We start from the raw sequence: 19,259 nt of genomic DNA, 5'->3' as shown, positions 1-19,259 counted from the left end.
TAGTCTCTCTACTACCCTATTGCATTGGAGGAGGCGGCTACAGACTCTTTACTCATTTGAGCCGCGGAGCTGCTTGCTGAGGTGCTCGCAGTCTGAGGTAGTCCGCGGCCACCCGTGGTAGTGCTTAAGCTCATGGCAGCATACCCCCATGCTGAGGTGGATCACTGGTGGCCCAGCCAGTGCACCAGAAGTGAGGACAGTAAATTAGAGCACCGAAGTCTGCTAATACCTTCTTCACGTCAGAAGAAACCGGCGGTGTGGCTTAAAAGCAAAGCCCTACAGGACGACGCTGCACCGCTGCCATTAACGATGAAAGCAGACGGCAACCTTGCAAACCTCGTAACGCCAACCGCTTTAAATCTCCCAAGGGTTAACCAGCCCACAAAACGCTTAAAATAACTTATTGCACAGCAAGAGGAAATGTACGATTCTGTGACGCCAGATGAAGCGTCCGCAACACATAGATAAGCGGGAATACAATGTCACTGACGCAAACTTACCTGGAAAGGGCTCATGTCACTGAGCCCCTCCTAGTTCCCCTGCAGTGCAGGTTGCTCCCCTCGGTTTGCCACTCGTCGCGGCGCTGGCTGCTGCTTTTGGGTCTTCGGCGACTGTGGATGGGGAGGTGTCGGGACCGACGGAGCCGGAGGATCGTGAAACCATCTGAATTTCCGACGCTGGAACAGAAGGCGCTGGACCAAGAAGCAGATATTCCAGAGGCGACAGTGGTGGGGCCCTCACTGCCACACCTGGTGGTCCCGGTAGGACTCACGGAAGACACCACCGCCCCTACACACCCAAACAAAGTTCCCCCGGAATGTTTACCGGAAACTGAGACCATCAATAATATCTGTAGTCAACATGACATGATCTCCAAAGGAACGGCTAGGTTGGAGACAAGGAACCTGCAGCCGTCTGACCCAAATTCCAGCAAGACCACAGTTCCTGGGACACAAAACACGATCGCTGACCAGAGGAACATGGCCTAGATCGCAATTGAAATCCACCCTGTCATTGCTATGGCGGACTTGAAGAGCCCTCCAAACATTACCCAGAAGCCTGATGGAAACTTGTCGTAAAATGGTCTCTCATAATCCACCATTGAGGATTCAGACTCTGAAACCGAAATGATTACGTTTTGGGGGCGCACAACTGACACTGCACAGTCAAAAGATGCTCCATCGCTAGAAGAGAACTGACGTAACGACAAGAAGTCAAGACTCCTCCGCAAAAGGGGTATGCCTGCAGAACAAAATAAAATGCTTGTCTAAACCACCACACGATCTGGAAAAAGAGTGGGCAAATATGAGCAAGGTTCCTGACATCAACCTCCACAGGTTTTGTGCCCACAAAAGCTCACCAACAGCTCATCCTTTAAACACGAAAACTAAAGACAAGAAGGCAATCTCAAACCAAACCTCTCAACTTATGAAAAAGGGCCCTTATCAATGTTTTCTCAAAGAAAAACAAAACTACACCAAGCGAAAGAAACGAGATATCGGATTCGGACTTACTGGAAGGCACTATGGAAGAGATTGATACTCCACTACCCGCTCCAAAGCCGATTAAATCTACTCCAAAACAAAAAACAGACCTGTATGACGACCTCAAGAACAAGACTTCCTCGCTCAAAAAATGGCACATTTGGACCCAACCTTCCAATGGCCGACCCGGTCTAAGGCAACCTCGGGCCTTACATTGCTCACAAATACCTCTGCTAGCAATAATATCGCACCAACGCGAGAGGAACCAGCCGGTATTGAGGGAATGAGTGAACCCTTGGTAGTGACGCCGTCGAAGAAGAGAAAAGAAAAACAGATTGCTGGGGAACAGCTCAAGGGCAACAGTTAACCACACCCTTAGCCCAGTGAAGAAGTCCGTCACAGCCAGACCGATAAGAGAGGCTCTTCTTCAAAACATTCCTGACGTCGCCACAGAAAATAACAAAGCCCTTAAAACAACGGAAAACCAAGAATCTGAAACTTCACCTCCGTTGAATAAGTCACCAAGAAGACGTAAAAGACAAAGTGAGAATTCGCAATAAGCGCAAATCGAAATGCCAAATAAAAAGATGGACCTGTTCTCTATCATGTCGACCTTGACCATAGCCCTGGCCCCGTTCACAAAACTATATGAATCTTTGAATGACCCCTTGAAAGACCACTTGACTATGCTGGCCTACACTCAAACAAGACTAACCTTCCTTGAAGGCTACATAACTGCAAATGAAAACAAAAGACCAATCACAAAGGAGCCCGCCACTCACTCAGAATCCTATAAGGTCGTCCTTTGAAGCTGTACACACCCAAACCGATCTACCAGCCCCCATACCATTCCTCTTCCCGGGAACCAACAACTCGGGGCATGTTGGCAAACCTATTGTGGCTACGTTCCTGCCACCATCTCTGCCAAACCAATCCCCGAAACCTCAGTTCCATAAACCAGCCAAATCAATCCTGAGCAAGAATCGGGGCAAGTTCACCAATCAACAGGTCTCAAAGGTCCTTGTACAAGGCCAAGATCAGAAAACCACCTCCAACCTCAAGACCGTTCAAAACCGGCCCAGAGAAAACGGCTGTACAGTGCAGGTGTATGACCTCTTGCTTCAAATCGTTAAAGAGCAACCTACCGGTCCCCGGGTCAAAAGTACCTGTAGGAACAATGTAATCGCGAGACTGCTTCGAAGCGCAAAAAACTCCCACACTAAAACAACCTGCACTCTTCTTTGAAAAGAGAACAACACTAAAAGGACGCAGACACCTGCAACCCTTGTCAACTGGGTTTATTCACAACACTCAGGGCACTTGTAAGGAACTTCCATCCCCAACGGAAAGCGAAATCATGGAATCCCTACTAGACCTCACTCAATACTCCATTGGGGCCTCAGAAGCTGAATTAATGGAGAGACTGCGGGGCAAAAGAAAAGCGGTCTCCCCACCTCAGAGTCTGTCATCTGGCGAACTAGAAAATAAGCTGCCAATCTTAGAAACCAAGTCTCCAAGGTTCCTCACTCTTGAGGACAAACGAAATCTGATACTAACAAAGAAAGAGGAATCCAGACCATTCAAAAAGGCTACAACCAACCTCAAAAAAACCTCAGGGGGGCTCCCTACAGTTTGCTCATACAGCCGCGGCCTCAACAAGGAAAACGTGGATACAGACACTGGGTGAGCCCGTGGACAGGAAATGCAGTGGGCTCCCAGATGGAGATTGAAAGTCCACACAAAACAGAGGTCAAGAAGCTCTCCCACAGCTCAAAAAAACTCTGCAAATACAACATCACAGGTTATGAGAGGGACAGACACGTTAAAAGAACAAGACTTGCGAGAGCAGAAAGATCACCGAAAACGCGCTCTTTTTTTACTAGAACACTTGCTGGAAGAAGGAGACCACATCATTTTAAATAGGAAGACGATAATAGCCCTCCTGCACTGCATTCCTTCCCTGAGGACGCTCACCTCAGATGACATCGAGTTCACATAGGTTAACTCGACGGACAGTGTATACCTACACATAGAATCCTCATCGGTAAAAAAGCTGCTGAGAGAAGCAAGAAATAAACACTTGGCTATGACCTGAACAAAATCAACCACCAGCACTCCGCCACAAAGAAGCAGAGATCCAGAAAAAAAAAAGATAGAGCCCTCTACAACAGAGGTCAACTGCAACCAGCAACAGGATAGCTCGGGCCACCAACTACTCATGGACTCGGGACGAAAGAAGTAACAAACGTCCTGACACCCAAACAACTTTGGCCAGACAGGTGGTATACGACTCTGTCTGGAAAAGACCTCGCCATCCTTCAATTACGAGAAGTCTTTGTAGCTATTCCAGAGACGAACCAAGGAAACAAGGGATTAAAACACAGAATAAGGAGGATTTGCTTGATTCTCCAAGTAAAGGTAAACAGGACACTGTAACCCCTGCCTTCACAAAAACAAACACAGAGAGCTGTTGTAATGACCCTTGCTCCTTGCCCCTGGCCCTCACTGGCAAGTCAGCCTTCCAGTTAGGGCCAGGTCAAAGGCCTTAAAACCTCATCCAAGACTCTCTTGGAGTTAGTCCTGGCGCCTTTGGTGCCAGGTTCATAACCATCATGAAGACCAACATTAGAATGGGACTATTTACTTGGGACCATTTAACGGGGGGGGAGGTGGGTGGTGGGCGGGGTTCAGCCGACATGGAGGCACCCACATAGCTCAGTTACAAGGAACTGAGCTATGCGGTCTAGTCTTTTGGGTGTGGCAGGCCTGGGACTATTTTACCTGGACTACTTTACCTGAGACTATTTAAACCGCACCCAAACAGCAGAACATGCTTTGCGTTATTCTGCTGTGGGCAGCATAACGCTCACTGTGTCCAGTTCTTTGATGCCAGCTTACCTGAAACCAAGGACCTGCAGAGAGAGAGAGAGAGAAAGAACACTACGAAACTTACCTGGAACAGTATCCTGTCTTCAATCCATCGCTGACTTCAGTTCCACTCACCTGAAGGTACGAAGTCAATCATCCGGCACCGCATGCATCCTGGAATACCATAGCCTGGAAAGAGGAGAAAGAAAGACAGCATTAGTAAGCGTTTACTCACGTTTCCTCCCGAATGAAGAAAGCCACACAATTCTTACCTGGGTAGTCATCTCCTGGTCAGTATCATTGCTGGAACATTACGGCGCTCGGCGAGGAAGATCGCAACCTGCAAGGAGAGAAAAGAGACAGGTTAGCAATATTAAAGGCAAAACAGCGCTGCGCATTACTCACCGGACAGCATTGCGCACACTGCGCTTTCGCCTACCGGCCCATGCTTATCTTCAAACTGCATGACAACACCAAAATACCTTTCCATACCTAAAAGGAAAGAAGCAAGACATTATTATTCGAACTAAGAGGAACATAAGAACTGCATATAAAGACTGTAAAGCAGCAAACCTACGGAGTCGCAGCAGGCCTTGATTCCCACAGGGGGGCTTGCACCAGTGAAGTAACTTGGTCGCTGCTCGCCCCCCCCACATCTACGCTCTCCTGCCACGAGGAGCAGGACGGAGAATCCACCTTTTACAAAATTAAGGTAAGGAGAAGGCCCAAAGGGGAGGAAGGAGTTGAGGCCAAGGGAGGTGGGAAAACATAGACAATCTGGTATTTAATCTAGCTCTCCTATATTGCAGACCCATCTTTAACCAGAGGCCTTACCAAGGGACTGGGAGAGGGTTTGAGAGTGCAAATCATCCAACCAGGACTGGGTGGCGTCCCCGTGGATACCAGGTGAGCGTAACACTCTTTCGAGAACGAACATGTGCCCCACAGCCCTCAGAAAAACTGGACTATAACGATTGACCAAGAAAAACCCAGAAACACACACCGAAGCAAACCATGCTCTGCAGCAAAGCCTTCGAGACAATGACTCAAGGACCTGGGCCTGGCTCCCGCAAACCTTGGCCAACGACCACAGATCCTAGCAACTAAATAACTTGCCTTGCGCATCAAAAGAACCAACAAACGTGGCTTCAAACTGTCCATCAAACCACGTGACTATGGGATCGTGAAACACGCACAGCTTCTCTCATTTGATGAACACCTCTGATGTCAACCTGGGCTCATTTTACCTTCTGTGCCTTCGAGACATGGACCACGAAAAAACCATCAATCTACAGCTGCAACATTGCCTTTTCTCCGGCAATGCAAGGTCTTCTGGGAAGACCACCAGCTGGATTGATCACAGCCATCCGCACAGGCAGGGATCTCCACCAGGAAAACAGTCTAATGACCCTCGCATACTGGCAACTACAATCTCATGGAACCCCACCAAATCTCTCAATGTTGCAACTAAGACGAAAACCTATTTGGTGATCAGCGTCTACTGGAACCCCAAAGAACTGACAACTGACCTCCTCATCACTAAGATCGAAGCCTTACTTGACGACTCAAGGCAAGATCACTCAATTGAACATACTGTAATATGTGGCGACCTAAACGTACAGGACCGTTAAATTTGGATGTTGCAGTCAGAGGGCAATGGTGGGCTGCTACCATGGAGGCCAGCGACATGCACAATCTTCACTGCCTCGAGAAGCTCACATCGTCCTCCATTCCAACTTGGGAACAAGCTGGCCGCCAAGCCACCCTGGACCACATATACATTTCCCGAGATTTACTGGCAAGGGTAACCTCTTTCGAGTTAACGCATACTACGAACAGTGACCACAATCTCCTGAAGGCGACTTGGGAACTGGAGCAACAAAACACTTCACCCAAGCGAACACATACGTGGGCCAAACTGGATACAAACAAAGGGGGTACCCGTCTCTGACTCAAACCTTCGGTAATCATAGACCTCACAAGACGTTACCTACACGCAAAAGCGATGGATACGGAGAGTGCTGGAAAGGCCGAGATCGACTACTGCCCCTTGCTAATGCCCTACCAGTGCCCAGTGTGTGGCAACAAAACGAACAAAAGCCATTGCCACATCAACAACCAAACACAAAGCGTAAAAACTAGAAATGCGGAAACTACTAAAGAAGGCCAAAACTTTGCCCTCAAAGACCAACAAAGAGGAGGCAACCACAGCCATAAAGAACTACAAAAACTGGCTAAAATCATACAAAATTACTTTGTACCAAGAAGACTTTGAAACAATGTTAAGAACTCTTAGCGGGAAACAGTTAAAAGCTTTCTGGTCATTAATAACAGTTGGTGGAAGGGCAACATCAGACCTCCTACTAGTGTAAATGAGAAAGATTGGTATCTTATTTCTCAAACCTGTTTAGCCCGTTACCATCAGTATTTTCTGTTTCCCAATCCTGCACAGACCATTGGGACATAGAGAGGACAAATCTGTCATTGAACTCAAAATTGATAAATTAAAATCCTCCAGGGCCCCTGGCCCGGACGGGCTCTCAAATGTGGATCTGAAAGTTAATACTGACGCCTGGGCCATCCTAATAGCTGAAATCTTTAAAACTTGCGCCAACTCGAACACAATACCTCGCTCATGAAAAACAGCAAATGTGGTGCCAATCTACAAAAAAGGGGACAAAGGGGACCCAACAACTACTGCCCCATTGCCCTACTGGACAACATCGGGAAAATCTTTGGATCATTCCTTCTGGACAAATTCAAACTTTTGGGTAACATCTTCAGAAGGACACGACCCTTTCCAAACCGGTTTCACTAAGAACATGGGTACATCAGCCAATATTATGCTTATAAGCATCCTAAAGGCTAAAGTTCTGGAAGGCTCCCCAAGACTACTCCTGGCCTTTATCAACCTTTCTCAAGCGTTCGACAAAGTTAACAGAGAAAAACTTTGGGAGAAGCTTAACAATTGGAACTGTCCGGGGTCAATCTTGGCCCCCGTTAAAGTGCTATACACGGATACTTCCATGAGAGTTCGCCTTAGTGGAGCTGGCCTCCTCTCAAAGAACATTAATAAATACATTCCGAGGAGTCAAACAAGAATTGTCCGCTGGCCCCCGCTCTGGATAACGCATACATTGGGGATTACCAATACTCTGAATACACCGTCAGAGCTTTCCCGCCAACTGTGGGCAACAAAAAAATCAGCAGACTTCTCTACGCAGATGACATCATTCTAATTGATCAAACCGCCGTAGGTCTGTAAAGAAAACTGGATAATCTCCAAGAGTATCTGCAAGCTAACGACTTGAAAATCAACACTAACAAAACCAAAGTGTTGATTTTAGAGAAAACGGCGAAGAGAAGGGAAACATCTTGGCAACTAACAGAAGAATGCCTTGAAAAAGTTACTTCCTTCAGATATCTGGGCGTCGCAATCAACAGAAACCCCCATGAAACACTGATGCAAGAAACGCTACCAAAAGTGGTACCAGCAATTGTCTACGGAGCCGAGGCCATGCGGGCGATACCATTGGACATTTGGAAAAAACTTGAAGACTTGTTCTGGAGGAAAATACGCCTGCCTCCCTCCCACTCCAGTTGCCTCTACCAGGAGAGAACTAAGTCTTACATCTCTAAAAGGCACAGTGGACCTCAACGGCTTAATGTTTTTCAGGAAAATTTGTCTCTCAAACCAAAGATTACACAAGCTCATCCACAACGAAATGAACAAGGGATCAAACAAAATGCTAGCAACATGGACTCGCAAAAACCTAACACTACTCGAAGAAATTGGAAGCTCGAAAGAGGAACTATTCAATAACCCAATGAAAACTACAAAAAAGCTCAAAGAATCAGATTGGTGCAACACTCTGGAGTTGGCAGCAAGAAATAAACTAACATCACACCTACCAATCAATGCCCAAAAATTAAACGAACCGATAAACTTTCGTCAAGTTTCCAAACAAGAGGCTACGATCGACCTTCATGAGAGCACGGCTCAACGTTTTGAAAACAAATGAAATCTTAGCATTTGGCAATAAAGCCAGGCTGAACACATGCCGATTCTGTGACCAGACGAGCAGTCGAAACACTCAGACACCTGCTTCTTAAGTGCACAGGATTGTCATCAAACGGAAGGATCCACCTGGGCTACCTGTTCACATACTTTTGTAGCTTGGACTAGGAACACTGGTGGACATATCTAATGAACGGTGTAAATGGGAAACCAGTAATCGTAGTAGGCAACTATCTGGGGATAATAAATGACAAAGGACAAATAGGACCGGGTTCCCAGACACAGCGACCGAACAGGAACTTGAACTAGGACAAGGATAAAGACAGTATGAAAGAAAAGAATGAAAGAAAGAGAAAGTTTGATGGAAATTCAACTTGTAAAACCCAGTTAAATTCAAGTATAAATAAAACAAATTAAAAAGAAATGTTGTGCCTAGATCATGCTTTATAAAAAAAAGTGTAAATAAAATATCATTCTCGTGACTGCTAAAAGTCTGCTATGGCTGGATTACAGTAAGTCCCCCTCATCCACCACATACATTGGCATTTATGGTAAGGCCGGTAATGCTGGTGCACAGTACATTACATGCTAGACTTGCCTTTGACTGGTCGGTTCGGGCTTTAGGAGAATGAGTCAAACTGCACTCTCCTACAGGAGACTGACTGCCCCAAACCTGTTGCCTTACATACTGAAAATGTATCTGTTGCTTGTGTTTACATATTCACTGACTAAATTTTAAAAACAAAGGTAGCAGGTAGCGTGGAAAACTCTGAAAGGTAATGGATATGTGGGTCTGGTGATTTAAAGCTAATAGCTATCTGGATTAGTGACACTGTTGATTTTTCTTTCAAGCCCTGTTTTTCTCCATCATAGTTGAAAGTGGAATTTTTTTGCCACAAAGTTTTGTGGTATGCTCTCATCTTATTTACATCCTTGCCATTCGTCGTGGTTATCTCTTCCCACCTAAACCACTGCAATTCTCTTTACATGTGACTTCCGAAAGATTTTCTTCTCGATGTTGGAGAACTTACAAAATGCTGTGTTTGAAGCTGCTTCTAAAAGAAAAGTGGCCGGGTCCTAGGTCAACTGCCCCATATCTGTGTCACTTAGTACAGTAAAGTGTTAAGCACAAGGCCCTTTGCCCGGCCCATAAGTCGATATATACTCCATGCCTCGTCGTTTTTGAAGCCACAATGCAGGGATTTGTTCTGTTGAGATTCCAGAGATGATCTGTGCATTGCCGCTAAAGATCCTTGACTTTCAGCAGCTAAAAACTGGTGAAAACCATGTTTGGTTCAGGTGACTGGAGTTTGGAGTTGTCCTTCACTTGGCATTTGGGCGATCTGAGATCTTCAGTCTTTCAGACAACTTGTCGAGACTAGACTCTACTCTCACTGACTGAATGGCTCTTTAGTGTCCTCTCAGTGGTGCTAACTGACCTCTGTGGTGTCAGTATGGTTCCTTTTGTGATCGCATATTAAATAGAAGCCATCACCACGCTGAACACCCTGACTGAATTAGGATTTACTCAAAAAAGCCTACAACCCACCCATGTCAAGGGGAGAATACTTGACTGGGTGGCTGACTATAATTGCCTAGCTAACATCACTGACATCTCTCCACTAGCCTGGACCGACCACCACCTGGTATCATTCCTGTTGTCCACCACCAGACCCCCTCCTATGCAGTCTAGTAGGGCCCCACCCACTCTCACGAGAAACAAAAAGAGCATCACGGCGGAGAGACTCATCCCCAACCTTCTCCCCACACTTAACTCACTCCCTGACAACCTGAATCCTGAGAGCCTAGTCGAGGAATATAATAAAATTATGTCCACCTCCCTGGACTTAATCGCCTATCTCAAACTTAGGTCAAGCAATCCCAAAACACACTTGAACAAATGGTACACACCATTCCTCAAAAGCTTAAGACAGAAAAAAAGAAATGGTGAAACTATTTGGAAAAGAGACCCATCAGTAGCCAACAAAATCAAATTCACCAAACTAGCGGCCATGTATAAAAAAGAAATCCTCCTAGCCAAATGCACATCCTTTGACTCCCGCATCTCCCAAGCCAGTTCAAACATGAAGGAACTATTTTCTATTCTGAAAGAAGTGGAAACCCCTATAGCACCACCAGACAACTGCATCAAGGATAAGAACTGGTGCACCGACATCCAAAATGCCTTAGCTAACAAAATCGCCACGTTACAAAATAAAATATCCTGCAAAAAAGCATCTTTGAATAACCCTGCCCTGTCCAAGCTACCAGAGAAGCAGACTACTAGTGAACATACCCGATTCAATTTCACAAAAGTGACCATCCTCGAAGTCGAGAAAATCATCTTGTCACTGAAGCCTTCTAACTGCCAGGGAGACCTAAACCCAGCTCAGCTTATAAAAGACGCTGTCCGTGACCTCTCCCCATTTATCACAAAGTTAATGAATGCCTCCTTCGCCACTGGGTCCATCCCAACTAATCTAAAACAATCCTGGGTTCTACCTTTACTAAAAAAAACCTACGCTTGACCCAGCTACCCCCTCTAATTACAGACCCATAACAACGGTACCGTTCCTCCTGAAAATCCTGGACAAGGTAGCCTATGTTCAAATTCAGAAGCACTTGGAAGAACACCACCTGTTAGGAGCCAGACAATCAGGCTTCCGACCCCAACATGGGACTGAGACAGCTCTCATCGACCTTAAAACACAGATCGATCTGCTCAGAGACAATGGCCAAGCAGCATTACTCCTCCTCCTTGACCTCTCTGCAGCTTTCGACCTGGTCGACCACTCAGTCCTTTGCACCCACCTACACACGGCTGCCCATTTCTCCCCCGAGGCCATTACATGGATTAGATCCTTCCTCGATGGCAGAACCATGAGGGTTTTTTCGCCCATAGATGCTGCAGACCCTATACCCATCACCTGTGGGGTACCTGAGGGCTCCTGTGTCTCCCCTACACTGTATAACATATTCACCAAGCCCCTTTTCGGTGATCTGGATCATCTCGGTATCACCTACACTAACTATGCAGATGATACTCTGATCCTCCTTCCGCTTTCTGGAGATTATGGAAAGGATTTGGCCTTGGTGAATAGGGTTTACATCATCATCCAGGCATGGATGGCCACCCACGGTCTATGCCTGAATGATGATAAAACTGAACTCATCACCTTGGTTACCACTGCCAGCCTAAAGAAATTAAGCCCAGCTTACTCCTCCTTCATGATTGATGGCAACACCATCAGAGTGGGACATGAAGTCAAAACACTGGGCTTCTACTTGGATTCCAACTTCTCCTTTAATAGACAAGTGAACTCACTAGCCTCCTCCACGGCTTACACGTGCAAATTAATCCGCACAGCCAAACCCTTTCTATCCATCACCAGCTGCCTAACCTTGGCCAGAGCCCTCATACTATCCCGGTTAGACTACTGTAACACGCTTTATCTTGGACCCTCCGAAGCCATTAATAGCAATCTCAAACCCTCCAGAATAATGCACTTAGAGCGGCGTTGGGCATCTCCAGAAGAGACCACATAACAGTATACAGCCAGCAGAACAATTGGACCCCCATTAAAGACAAAATCTCCCTTAAAACTGCCTCACTCACCCACAAGTCCCTTAATAACGCGGCCCCCATCTACTTGACAGACAGATTTCACAGACTGGAATCCTCGAGACCGACAAGGTTAGCATATAGAGACTGCCTCTCCGTCCCTAACTACAAACGCTCTACCATAGGAGGCAACAGCTTTCCAGTGAAAGCGGCGAAACTGTGGAACTCCCTACCACCCACTCTTAGAATGGACTTACCCTACCAAAACTTCCTCTCCAAGTTGATGTCTTGGCTGAAGACAGCCGCCATCTAAACATACTAAACCAGGACGCCTCTCCCTCCTTTCATCCGATTATGCAATTGTTAAATATGTATATACTGTGTGCTCTCCTACATTATGACTGCGTATATGCCATGTATATATTTTACTGTCTGTAACTAAGCTTCGCAAATTCTTGTATCTGCTGCGCCCTGTTACCCTCGGGTATTCCGGCGCATTACAAATAATAAACCAAACCAAACATGGTAAACCCTTTTGAGATGCCCTTTCCACCACTGTTGGTGTCAGCATGGTGGTTTCCCTTTTGGGCCTCACGTAACCTTTTAAATGACTCTGAATGTGGCCTCCACATAGACTACTACATGAATGCTGAGTTGGTGGAAACCAAAGTTGTGTGTTGAGAAGACAGGATAATCTTCTTCCAGGAATGTTTGACGAAATCCTTGCAATTTATCAGGGTCCTTTTCACTGGACAGCACCATCACCTATATAGGACCCGGTTACAGAGTCCAAAGAAAAGGGTATTCCCCAGAAGGTGAAGGGGTACAGTTTCACAGTTTTATGTCCGAGAAGAACCATGAATTGTGATTCCTAATGAGAGTTTGCAGGAGTAACTGTTGCAGGTCTGCAGTGAGAAGGGGCTAGCTTGGAAGGTACACATGCCAAGATGAGTTTAGGCCTTTGGTTCTGTCTGTGTGTTGTGCTGGACCGTGTGAAACACAACAGGCAGATTGGTGAATGCCAGCATTGCCAGGGAATTGTTACCTGGTCTAAAATGTTGCCCTATATTGTGACCAGGCTGGCTTCCTGCTCTGTGGGTGTTGAGTGTGTTTGTGGTGTATTTCAGGGAGCTATTTAGCTCCTGGGTATAGCCAACAGGAGCCTGGTTAGCTTGAAACCAACACCTAACAGGAGCTACTTTTGCCTTCTGGGGCAAGGAGTGCCATACAAATCTAGCTATGTGATTTTAACTACGTCTGTTTGGGAATGTATATAAAGGGCAGTAAAGAACACACTTAAGGGACATTTAGAGCATATTAAATAACATGAAATGGACAAAAAGTTTGCATGTTTAAAAAAAGTTACATTTGCTAGTGCCTGGTTCCTCTGGGTTAGATCCTGCCTAACTGGTTATGCCCGATGGGGAGTTTATTTTTTGCTAGTAGTCGGCAAATCCCCAAATTCAGTCCCTGTATTTGCATGTGCGGTTGAATTCAAGGTACTCCAACTGCATTGTTTTAGACAATAGGGTCGTAGTTTGTGAATTTGAAAGCGTATGACTCTTACAGCAAGAACTGCTAATAATCCCTTGAATTGACTGTCTTTGTAGCAGGTCCAGCATGGAGGCCAGCAGGCTTTGTATAGGGCAGCAATAGGATCGAGGTGTGTTTGAAAGTGGTAGGGTCTGCAGGTGACCGCTTTGGTCGGTCTTCTGTATTTGCTAATGAGAGAGTGTACGGAGGCTAATGTGAGCTTGGTTGATGTCTGTGGGAGCTATCTGGTTGATTGGCACTTTATTCATGTGGGCGTTTTTTCGCTCTGGTTAGTAATTGTGAGGTTTGTACAGTGGATTTGGTGCAAATGAAGCAGAGGAAGCACTTCCTAGCTTAGAGTTGTGCCATTGCATTTTGCTTTGTGGTCTAAGTTCAACTTTCTGAATTTTCTCTGGAGTGCATGCATGTGTCTGACTCTTAGCCTGTGTGTTTAGTATCCACGATCGCTTCTGAATCCAGGGCTCTTGCCTTAAAATGAAATGCAAACATCTTGCCAATTATTAAAGTGGGAGTTCTATTGAAATATTTGTTTAGTGAAGTTGTTAATGTTCATAATGCAAATGTTGTCTCAATATAGTAGTGGATTATACTGTGCATGTCCCAAAGCAAGTTTTAGAAAGCTAGAAAGAAATGTATTTATTTAAATATGTGCGTGTGAAAGAGGGGGGGGGAAGGAAGTGTACTGTAAAATAACACTGGTTTTATGTTTCAAATGTAATTAACTCGTGGACTGGCAGCGTTGAAAAGCAACTCGATGCCAATAAGGTACCGGGCCTCTAATTCTGGCATCTCACGTCTACCCTAGGTATTAAAGCAGCAATTATAGTCGGCGGAATGGCTGCGCAGAAACAGGAACGGGTACTAAACCGCAGACCCGAGATCGTGATAGCGACGCCAGGACGCCTCTGGGAGCTCATTAAAGACCGGCACCCCCATCTCTCCAATCTTCGTCAGCTCAGGTGAGGTGGCTTCTGTTTCAGAAAAAGGTATCGAATGACGCGGAGCACTGATTACATGCAATTACTTAATAATGCAACAGGGGTGACTGGGCCTTTCCCGCTTATTAGAAAGCAGTGTGCTCGGTCAAGTTACACAAAGTAGGAAAGGGAGCACATTGTGTTAGACAAAACGTCCTGGGCATCACTGGTGTTACGTGGTACATGCCTTTATTTTAATCAAGACCTTTGATCGCATTTCTATACACATGCGACTTTGTATTATTCTCTTAAGTTCTCCCTGGTTTACATTTTTCCAAATGGTTCATTTACATATGGCTGGTCTGGTTACAGACGAGCATTGTTTTTGTGTTTTTGTGTTGGGAGTAAATTGATTTTAAGTGAGTAAAAAACGAACTCCCATTCCACATGGTGGACGGGTGGGTGGGGTCGGTGTGGGGGGTGAGGGTCATTTAGATGACTAAAATCACACCTGAACTCTAAAACCGATTTTTGGAAGCTATACTTAGTTGCATGTATTTGAACATTGCAGTTACTCTTCAGATCCTACAGTAATCTTTGCACTTTGTCCTGCTGCAATGCCCTGCTGCTGTACAACTGACCTGAACATATCCAAAGTGCTTCATGGGCAGAAGCAGGGGACTTGCGTTTGTGGTTTCCTATTTTTTTGCGGGGGGAGGGGAGGTTTGGGGGGTGCTGGGTGTTTTTATTCCCTATTTTTTGTTTGGAGTTTTTACCTATTTTGGGGAGTAAAATTGTCCTGTAAGCCACTTGCATCCAAGGTACTTTTTGCTGTGTAATATTTAGAATGGTTTGTGTTCCATTTTTTTAATGCACGTTACTTCAACTCCCACAGAGGCATGATAGTATTCCATGTCCCGTAGTAAGGCGTCCATTCAGTAGATTCCTCCGCCATCTTGCTCCGTTCCTACGGGGAATCTGTATTTATCCTACTCACCCCTGCCCCCACTCCCAGTTGCACACTGCAGACTGTCCTAAGCGTTTTTTTCATGTTTGTTCCTTTGGAAAATGGATGCATTTGCCACCCTTTCATTGAAGGCAGCATTTTGCATTGTCGCACCCGACCTGAAATTATACAAGTGTACAAAGACCATTACTACAAAGCCACCTGTACAAATGCCCACAGAAATAAGAGACCTCAATCTACTCATTTAGAATATGGATGACAACGAAAACTATTTCGGATACTATTCTGCCAGGTTCAAATATGAGGATGCATGAGCCCCAGGATGGTTGTAAACCTAAATAGAGTGGAGTAGGTGCACGCGGATGTTGGGAGTGACAATGTTGGGATGCAGTCACTAACGGGTTACACTTAATATTGGAGGAACAATGGAGTACAACATTTTTGGCAAGCAATATTAAAATTTGGGAGCCTGAGGCCACAAACGGAAGTCCATTGTTGAACCAAGTAACGTTTTGACTGTCTTGCATACGATTGTGGACCTTGAGGGTAATTACCACTAAAGATATTTAATTGGTGGAGGTTCCCGAATCAATCTCAGATCATTGGGCTATAGTCCACTAAGTATCCCTTATTGTTGAAATGATTGAGCCATGTAAGTTCGTTAAAGACCTTAAGTTATATGATGGTGAGAAAGCGAGAAGCTCCCCATAAGAAGTGGAGTGAAACGCTAAGATTGCCAGAAAAGCCCTCTGTTGTGCCACAGATACATTGAGGCAGTAATGGGGAAAGGTTTGCCCGCAATGAGAAAAGATGATCTGCTCAATCAACATACAGTGAGACAACACGCGGTAAATAGCAATATGGATTTGGTATTGTGAATGAACCATAAGCTATCAACTGGTATTAATTACTTATGTTGGAATACCAGAATTTTGCATCGTTCATGAGAAATACGGAAGGCCTTGGTTTCCTGCTATCTACAGATATTTTTCTCCTTCAGAAGACCTGGATGACGGAGGATTTTTGGTTAGATGGATATAAGATCAGCCAGAGAGAGGGCAGACAGTGGGGTGACCCTTTGGTGGATTAATAATAGGAATAAAGAATACTATACCGCTGGTACAATTTGATTGTGGACCCATACATTCTAATATTTTGACCTCCAGTAATAATAATTACTGCAACTAGGAGATGTGAGATTCTGATAATTAATATATATAATCCTCCAGGTGGTAAAATGTCTGATATTATTAATAGAATAGATTTGGTATTAGAACAATGGACATTAGAAAATATTGAAAAAGGAGATCAGCCACCAATATATATCAATTACCAGAGGTTTGTGAAAAAGAATGTGTTTGATGGTAATCCCCCCCTGTTAGACGATAATCTGTATGGTGTCAACAGTTTACCTAGTGGGAAAGAGTTGTAAAAAAATCCTGGAAATTGGCTTTCTTTCATGATTTGTGTCAACCTATGAGCCAGAATAAGGGGTGGGGGAATCTCCTGCCTTCTTCTTGGCACAGAGGTGATAAATACCCCTGGATTACGTACTGTTACCTAAGGAGATGTTGGAAAATATAAGTGAATATAGGCACATGCCTGCCACGCCTGCCAAACTGACCACACTGCTATTGGTTTTATACTACAATGTAACTCTGGTAGGTATTATAGTAAGTCAGCTGGGAACTAATTATGTGAATGGTATGGGCAGCAGAGTGATGTAGTAAGAGTAATATTCGTGCATTTCATTAATGTGTTTTAGATAGTTTATTTGATGGTTTCTTCAGTTTTAAATGTATTAATGAGTATTAAATATTATAAGACTATTTTCATGAATGTAAGTAGGAAACTGAAAAAAATGCTTTTATATAAAGAATGTGAATAATCATTTTAACCCCTTAAGTGCTAAAGATGAGAATACTCTTCCTATTTGCATAGCCTTGCATAGAGCTCTGCATTTAAGGGGTTAATGACATGGCTATTATCGATAAAAAGAAACTGCTCAGGGTACATATTATGCAGGTAAAAAAGGTGATAAGATTGCTCATGAGAAATATATTGACATTACTCGACTTAAGACAAGGTATAAGAATTGGCTTAGGCTGCATAAGGGTTCTGTTGCTACCAGTCAGTGGGTTGTTTCGTACCCTTAGAACCAATGGTACAAAGACATTTTGGTCATTGATAAAGCGGAATCAATTATTGAGTAACGATGCTATATAGAGGTTAACCCTATATCTGAATGGGGCTGGGCTAAGCACATAATTGAGAAAATCTACAAATGTGAAAATAGGTTGAAAGTGGCCCTTGAATATGAGTAATTGCCCCAAAGTAGATACATGATCTATTTTGGATGTAGATCTAGAAAGTGCAATAAAAAAATGAAACCGTCTAGGGCTCCTGGGCATGATGGTTTGGCCATTGTCTTAATCAAAAAGGCAAAAAGGACCCGCTATGATGGAGTGCTAGTATCCAGACCATCTTTAAAATAGTGGAGAATACAGGTAAAGTCCCTGTTAGCTAGACTAAATTGATACTCCTACTGATATATAAAAGAGGACCTCAAGTGAAACCTGAGAATTCTCTTATTATTGCTAAAAAGAAAATCGTTTTTATCCTACAAAGAATTAATGATTGGATCAAGAGAGAAAACATTTTGGGTAATCGTCAGACTGGTTTCAGGAAAGGGGTGGGAACAACTGCTAATCTTTGGGTCCTGAATTAGTTGATGCGGAAAACCCCAAGTATTAAGGGGGTGGATACGTTAGATTTTATTTTGTTGTTGATTATCAAAAGGCTTTTGACACAGTGGACTGTTTGATATTATGGGAACGTTTACATGTGTGGGGGATTGGGTTTGGTGACCTTCCACTTTGTTAAATCTCTTTATACCAGGGTACAGCTTGGGTTTAACTTGGAAGGGGTACTGGGCCTGGCTATTGATACTAATATCAAGTATGTTATACCCACCTTTATTCAACTTTTGTTGCTGATTTAAAAAAAGGAACTGATAATCGCAAGAACTTTCTGATCCATGTAGGTTGCCATCAAGTCAATTGCCTTATGTATGTGGCAGATACCGTTTTGATAGACCTCACCCAAATAGGATTACAGAGGTGCCTCATGACGCTTGAAAATCATGCGGGAAATAATCATTTGTGTATTAATTACGAAATGATGGTCGTTGGAACAGGGTTTAAGCCTAATAAATACACCTGGAAATTAACAAATGAAATCTAGATGTTGTTAATGACTGTATTTGGGTATGTGTAATACTAGTACTTTAGCCACTAGTACGTTTCGGGTAATGGCTAAATGTTACTGTGCACCAAGGTGGTTATTCCACAGAGGGCCTGCTAGAAGTATATACATCTAGTATAGTACCCAGTGTAATATACGGTTTGGAGATATACTCTGTTAAGGAAACATCATGGCTCCCCAAGTTTGAGGGGAAACTAAGGTGTGCCACGCTGGGGTTGCCCAATTCAACCCCCATTGAGGCTATACGTAGCAAATTACGATTTATGGTCATGCAGACTAGTAAGAAAATAGCCATGGGAATTCTTTCAATGAAGATATTAATTGAAGAAGGTAACGATAAGATGTTGAATCTGTGTCTGTCTGGAAGCTCTTAAATCTTGGCTAAAAGATGTTTTCATCTTTTATGAAGAGATAGGATACAAAATTACTTATTCCATTAATTTGAGGAGATTAAACAAAAGGCCCCATTCTGAGACTGAGCTAATCTGAGAATTCTCAATCAGAAAGAGGTATAGAGATTGTTAAACAAGCTTTTCCTGAAAATATACCTTTTAAATATATTAAGGAAAATTTATAATGGGATCAAAATATTTATTCTATTGCTTCGATTAGAACAACATCTGAC

General features: G+C 44.2%; 1 protein-coding gene across 1 annotated transcript in view; it reads left to right on the top strand.

The window, feature by feature from the left end:
* DDX24 (DEAD-box helicase 24) overlaps nucleotides 1-19,259 on the top strand; it is a 133,992-nt gene that overhangs the window by 61,596 nt on the left and 53,137 nt on the right. Inside the window, exon 4 of the mRNA XM_069637982.1 lies at nucleotides 14,292-14,445. Coding sequence (XP_069494083.1) covers nucleotides 14,292-14,445 — 154 coding nt within the window. The remainder of the gene's footprint in view (nucleotides 1-14,291; nucleotides 14,446-19,259) is intronic.

Source organism: Ambystoma mexicanum, chromosome 14 (genome assembly GCF_040938575.1).
Source record: "Ambystoma mexicanum isolate Mex_15411 chromosome 14, UKY_AmexF1_1, whole genome shotgun sequence".
Taxonomy (NCBI): domain Eukaryota; kingdom Metazoa; phylum Chordata; class Amphibia; order Caudata; family Ambystomatidae; genus Ambystoma; species Ambystoma mexicanum.
The sequence above is the reverse complement of the archived record's forward strand: the minus strand, read 5'-3'. Positions and strand labels throughout refer to the sequence as shown.